The sequence below is a fragment of the Tupaia chinensis genome, unplaced genomic scaffold (genome assembly GCF_000334495.1).
Source record: "Tupaia chinensis unplaced genomic scaffold, TupChi_1.0 Scaffold000175_1, whole genome shotgun sequence".
In the NCBI taxonomy this organism is placed as follows: Eukaryota; Metazoa; Chordata; class Mammalia; order Scandentia; family Tupaiidae; genus Tupaia; species Tupaia belangeri.
The window spans coordinates 168,991-176,080 of NW_006159650.1; the positions used below are offsets into that span (position 1 = coordinate 168,991).

The following is a 7,090-nucleotide window of genomic DNA, read 5'->3' on the forward strand; positions in this document are numbered from 1 at the left end:
TGCCGCCTGTGTGCCCCCCTGTGCTTTTTTTTTTTTTTTTTTTTTCTGAGAGGTTTTTGTGATAGGGCACGTGTGTTCGCCAGAAAGAGAGACAGAAAGTGAGAAATGACCCCCCCCCCAGGGGAGATAGCCACACCACAGTCCCTTCTCCACTCTCCTCTCAGGATCTTGGGCACACACTCACACGTGCCTGGCATGAGTTTTAAGCCACCAGGTCCAGGACTTGAACCACTGTCATCTACATGGGAGTCCAGCAACATAGCCATTACGCTAACTGCTAGTCCCCTTCCTGGGCTTTCTGACAGTGGAACTCCTATAAGAGTGATTGGTGTTCTGTGGAATATGCTTTGGAAATAATCGTGTTCTAAGCAAGGGGACTGTGCTGTCAGTATGCATGCATTATCGTGGTTGTGATGGGTTTTATCTGAGTGTTGGTCTTCCTGTGCAAGGGATCCTGGAGAGTGAGGAGTGCCCTGTGTTTCCTGCTTTCATCTGTTGCTGTAGGAGTCTCCCAGCTCAGGAGCATCCTGTTGCCCGATGCAGAACCTTCCTGGCAGGCTTGTGCCCAGGGGACACAGTGACCCATCTGGCCTGACTTACCATGACTGCAGCTGCTGAGTGGTGCTTTTGCCCAACTCAGGGCTTTGTTACAGTGTTGTTTTCAGAGCTAGGCAAAGATAAACACTATTAGTTCGCTCAGCTTTTAATAGGCGGCTCATCAGCAACTTCAACCACAAAGCCTTTCTGTGTGCTTTTCCTTTATGTTTGGCTGTTACTTACTATTTTTGCTTTATCTAAGAATTTATTATGCTTTGATATATTTAATATTTAATATTTGCCACAAATATTTAGTGAGACAAAAAGGCTCAGACTTTTTAAGGAGAACAATATTTATTTATTTTTTTAAAGAATTATTTATTTCATTTCATTCATTATTATTTCTAAATATGCTATAGGGCTTATGTGGTCACTAGAGAGGGAGGGAGAGAGAGGAGGACAGTGAGAAAGCAAGCTGCCAGGTCTGGGACTCATACTGTGGTCGACCATGTGGGAGTCCAGCACCTCAACCTCCATGTCACCTGCCGGCCCAGACATTCATTCCTAATATAAGTGGGTAGTAAGTATATTTTTGCATGAAATTTTTTATATACCTAACTGATTATTGATGCAATAATGAAAAGCAAGCTGAAGTCAATTTGGGTCCTAATACTAGTAAAAGTGAGAAAGTGGCATTCCCTTCAGCTTTCTCAGATGCCAGCGGTGTCCAGCACACATACTCTGGCACTGTGATGACGCTCAGCAAACACAGCAGGCCTCAGGTGACGGTGGGCAATGTGGCTCCAGCCCTGGCTCTATCTCCTGTAGCGTTTCCATGCAGACATTCCCTTTTGTCACTGCATCTCCATGCTGTAGAGGCCCTTTCCTTGTCATATATCTGAGCATGGATGTGCTGAAGTTAAGGTTGTCCAACGTGCCACAGCCAGCATCGGGCCCAAGGTTTGGGCACAGGAAGGCTGACTCCAGAACCCCGAGTGAGCCACCATACTGACGAGGCTACTCCTTGTGTTAGTTTTTGTGTGAGTGTGTTTTCTTTGCAAATAAGAGCATGTGAGAAATGGGATCCTTTCAGGTGATGAATCAACTCACTTGTTAGGAGAATTCCTCGTGGGCATTTGCCTCTGCTGTTTTCTTAGCAGATGCTACTGCCCAGCCAGCAGGTGGTTCTGTGTTGGCAGGGAGGGTGGCTCCACAGTCTGCAGGTGCATCACCATGCAGAGAGACGCCAGCCTTGGCTGATGTCAGTGGAAAAGCTGGCCTGGGTCCACTGATGACGCAGCTTCCCCCGAGGCTGCGTGTGAAGGTGCTGACTGCTTCACAGGAGACCCAGATGCAGATAAGAGCTGCAGAAACCTTGGGCTCAGCGCACGAGCGTCTCGGAGTGGGTGTCAGCAGATGGTGGTGCTGTGGGCAGATGGAAAGGAAGCAGCATCCCAGGCTTTATGGAACTTGCAGGAGGTACTGGGCTTCCCAGGTGAATTTTGTCCCCCGTATCTCAGAGTCGCTTGGCACGATTTGGCCATGCTCAAGTTGGGAGCATTCTTACAGTCATGTAAGTCTTCAGCTGGTCACGTCAGCTTTTTTTTCATTTTGATTTTGGACACATAAACAACTCCTTTTGCCCTTGAGGTTGCTCTGCTCAGCCCCTTGTCACAGCGGAATGGCCCTTCTGTGAGCACCATGTATCTGTGGCAAGGCCAGGGGCAGAGATGGGTCTTTGAACCACCGTCACACAACCCTTCAGATGCTTCCTGTTGGCCAAGAAGCTGTACCTCTTGGTGACATGTAGCAAATTCATGTTCAGTGTGACAGCTGGCAAGTGGACAAACACAAAAGGAAGGGCAGGGTTGGTGGCAGCTCACAAGGGACAGTACTGCCCTAGTCAGAGTCTCAACCACGGTGACTGTTCCCACACCAGATGTGGGGTGACAGGGAGGGGCCCTTCCATTCTTCGATAGTTCTTTCGTCTCTTATCATTGACAGAACCGACGCCCTGCTCCTGAGACTGTCCTTGGTGGTCGGCAAGGAGGTGTTTTACACTGCACTCTGGGGGAGCGTCCTGGCCAGCCCGTCCATCCGCCTTCCTGCCTCGCTGTTCGTGGTGGGCCACATCAGCAGGGACCTGCCTGGCAAGGAGCAGGCGTACGTGCTGGGGACGGATCACCAGCTGACGGTGGGTGCCTGCACCCCATGGGTGTTGAGGGAGGGGCACAAGCACAGCCTACACATACATACACGTGCACGCGCACAGGCAGACTGTCACTGGGGCTGCAAAGGGACATCAGGGAGCAATGGCAAAGGGCCGCCTTCCAAGACTGAGGTAAGCTGTGAGGATAAGCTGCGAGGCAGCAGGAGGCACCTGTCCAGGTCAGGGTGTTGTTTCTGAAAGACGAACATTCAGATTTATATATTCAAATGAGCATCGTTCACACCTGCTAGGCCCCGTCTGGAGGCTCCACCACTCTGCTCCCGCCATACGCCATACACATAGCCTCTGCCCAGCTCTGCCCTGGCTAGAGCGTTGTGTCCTTCCTGCCGTCGTCACAGGAATCTTCACGCTCCCGGCCTCAGCACCATGCCCTCGGTGCTGTGCCTGCTGTCCTTGCCTCCTGTGGCTGCTCCCAAACCCGAATTGCTGGGACACCCTGGGCGTCTATCCCTAGGCCTTCGGGGAAACTTCCCTGGCAATGCCGTCCCTTCTCAGGACTTTAAAAACCAGGAACTTCCCAGATGTTTGTCTCTTCCCCCAACCTACCTCTCCGGTTTCTAATGGCTTGCTATCTGTCGCCCCCTGGTGGTGGGCTCACATTTGGCCTTGACATGTTCCTGTGGAATTACAAGTGAGGTCTGCAGCCTGATGACTTGCCTCTGAGCCCACCCCCTTTACAAAGTGGGGATTTCGCCTGAGGATTAAGTCGAACCGTTGATGAAAAGCACTTCCCACAGTGACTGGAATGTAGGAGACCCCCACGAATATGTTTCCTTTTTTCCTGCCCTGTCAGCGTCACCTTTGTCTCTACATAAGTGGTCCTATTTGGCTTCTCATGTTTTGCTCTTGGACAGAAACAGAATTATTGTGTTCTCTCATCCCACTGTCTTACTGTTTACCTCAGCCTTATCAATTGTTAAGAGAAAACACTGCTTTCCTCATCGCTGTCCCGTGCTTTTAGAATATCTGGCTTCCAGGACCAGCAGGTGGCATAATGGTTATGCTGTTGGACTCTCATGTAATCACTGTGGTTCTAGTCCCAGACACGTGCATATGTGTGCCCAAAATCCCGAGAGGGGAATGGAGGAGAAGGGATTGCGGTGTGGCCATCCTCCTGGGAGGAGATTTCTCGTTTTCTCTCTCTCTGGCAACCACACACACCCTATAACAAAAATCTCTCTTAAAAGATAGATAAAGAAGGAAGGAAGGAAAGAAAGAAAAAAAAAAAAAAGAAAGAATGGCTATCTGGCTTGCTTTTGCCTGCAGATAAAGTCCAAACTCAAGAATATTCTTAGTCTGCCCCAGACTACCAAACACCTCACGCTCTCCTCCAACCCTCTGCATCCCTGCCAAGCTGGGAGCCTGGCCTCTTAGGCCTGTGTCTTTGTTCCACGGGCTGTTCTCACCTCTTGCACTCGCTGCCTCTCTTCTTCTCCTTGAATCTCAGGCCTGGTCCTGTCCTTTAAGCCCGGCTTTTGCACCAGCTTCATTGTTCTCACCCTTGAAAGAGCTCTTCCTCTCCTTTTCTGAATCCTTGCAGCTTCTGTGAGCATTTGTCTATGGCTCCTATCTATTACCATCTATATTGTACTTGTCGGTGTATGGAAATGACAATCGGAATAGGCATTAAATTGATTTGGAATCCATTTGACCATGGATTTGAGAGCTTTAGAATCCCTTTGGGGAGATCATAGGATTGAGATCTCAGGGAGAACAGGTAAGATCTGTAGCCCCATGAGCTCCCCTGTCACATAGCTGCCCGACCGCACCTTCCTGACCTGCAGCCTCGTGTTCTCTTCATGAGATTTAACACGGTAGTGTCAAGATTCCCAGGAAAGGGCCCAGCAGGTGGTGTGGTGGTTAAGGTGCTGGACTCCCACATGGCTGACTGCAGTCTGATCCTGGACCTGGCAGCTTGAAAATAATAACAGCTGTGTGTGCCCACAATCCCAGGAGGAGAATGGAGAAGGGATTGCAGCATGGCTATCTGCCCACAAATGTCGCACTTTCCTTCTTACTGTATCTCTCTGTCTCTCTGCAGTGCGTGCACACACTTTGTGGCAGAAACCTTTGAAAAAATAAATAAAAGATTCCCCAAAAAGGTTACTTTCATTTTTATGATTATAAACAGAGGCCTGAAAATGTTGTCAGCTATATCTGAAATGAAATCTAATGCCATTTTATCCTTTACAGGTAAAATCATTATGTGCATCACTGTTGGATTCAAATGTTCTTGTGCAAAGAAACAATCTGGAAATTGTTCTGTTTTTCTTCCCATTTTATACCTGTCTGGTAAGCCATCTGCATTTGTTTGGATAAGCCATCACTGTTTCGTGTGGAGGAAGCGTACATCTCAAGCCGTTCTGTCTTGAGAAGGGAGCACAGCCACTCGGTGGTTATCATTTGTTCTCAGCCAATTGAAAGTGCTGGTTCTAGCTGGCCCTATAGCCTGGTGGTTAGGAGAAACCAGATCCCACTGGTGAACCGTGGTTCAAATCCCAGCCCCAGCAGCTTAAAACATGCACACGCACGCACACACACACACACACACACACACACACACACACACACAATCTCAAGAGGGTGGAAAAATGGAGAAGGTGTTGCAGTGTGACTACAACCCATGGAAGGGTAATTTCTCCCCTTTTCTGGCAAGCACACGTGCCTCTAGTAATTAAAATAAATAAATAAGATGCTGGTTCATTTTTGTGAGGGTGATGTTTCAGTAGCAAATACTAAAGAGCTTGGACAATGTATAAAGAGCCAACCCCTTCTTAAATAAAGCTCTGTAGACGGGAAGGGAAAGGCTGCATGTCAGAAAGTCAGCACTGTGTGTTACCAGTCCCTTACAGTAAAGTTCCTTCTGTCCTCTTCGTAGGACTCCAACGAGAGAACCATCCCCTTGCTCAGATCTGACATCGTGCACATTCTCTCAGCCGCCACCCAGACCCTGCTGAGAAGGGACATGTCTCTGAACAGAAGACTCTATGCGTGGTTACTAGGTACTGAGTGCTCTGGGGCCATTTTAAAATCAAGGCTGATGTGAGCCCCGTTAGTGCTGATAGTGGGGATAAGTGTTGATCTTGGGAATATGTTTCTGAATCATGAAGTGTGGAAAGATGCCACACTGACTAAATGCAGCACTGGCTAGTTGAGATTTATTGCTTATAAATAACTTTGGTTGTTTTGCACCTTTTTGTTTTTTAAGGGGAAATAATAAAAGGGCTTTTAAAAATGCCAACTGAATTACATTGTAAGAGCTCTCAATTCCACAAAAATTACTGCTAAACCTTATGCAAATAGAAGCCTGTTGCTATAGAGGTTTCATGGGATGGGGGTGTACATGGAGAAAACCCACAAACATTGTGGAATATGTGTAAATAAAGGAGAAGATCCATATAAATCAGAATGTCTGGGAGATGTTTGGATAACTGGTGAGTGTGAAGTACCCTGGGGCTGTGTTTCTGTGTGTGTGTGTGTGTATGTGTGTGTGTGCATGCAGTCTCTGAATTCGTTGGCAAAGAGCCTGACTGTTGGTTGGAAGTCTTCGCAGAGATGACTAGGAAATCACAGAGCTTAAAGGATACTTTTCGGCCAGCAGGTTGTGAGGTGGTTAAGGTGCTGGACTTCTACATGGCCAACCGCGGTTCAAGTCCTGGACTTGATGGCTTGCTTTCTAACTCTCCCTCTCTTGCTCTCTCTCTCTCTCATCATCACTTGTGCACTATAGCAAATTTTAAAAATAATAATAATAAATAAAATTAAACAATTCTTTAAAAAAGGATAACACGTTCATGAATTTTCTAAATTCCCATATTCAAACACCTAAGAAAAGATAGCATGCAAAGCAATTGTGAAAGAGCTTCAGTGCTTCTATTAACCCTCAACATATGCACCATACCACACCCAAGTCAAAAGGTCCTGGTCAGTCTTTATTTTCTCTTCTTAGCATGGGAGAACATCATGTTGTACCTCACAGTTGTATACATTTATACCTTGTCAATTGAAAATAAAAGTAATGAAAAATGGGGGGGGGAGACTCAGGAAAAAGCACTTGACAGACATAATGGAAATTTATCTGTTGAGGATCGTGTGTATGGTAGTACCTTTGACTTGATCGATATGCAGTGCAAGTATGCCTTGAAAAAACCATATTGTATGGGACCAGCAGTTAGTGTAATGGCTATGTCGCTAGACTCTCATGTAGTCGACCGCAGTTCGGGTCCCAGACCCGGTGGCTTAAAACTCACACTGGGCGCGTGTGCGTGCGTGCCCAAGATCCCGAGAGGAGAATGGAGGAGAAGGGATTGCGGTGTGGCCATC

General features: G+C 47.5%; 1 protein-coding gene across 1 annotated transcript in view; it reads left to right on the forward strand.

Annotated features, from left to right (window-relative positions):
* DOP1B (DOP1 leucine zipper like protein B) overlaps positions 1–7,090 on the forward strand; it is a 156,093-nt gene that overhangs the window by 45,567 nt on the left and 103,436 nt on the right. Inside the window, 3 exon segments of the mRNA XM_027770948.1 lie at positions 2,542–2,731; positions 4,961–5,059; positions 5,646–5,769. Coding sequence (XP_027626749.1) covers positions 2,542–2,731; positions 4,961–5,059; positions 5,646–5,769 — 413 coding nt within the window.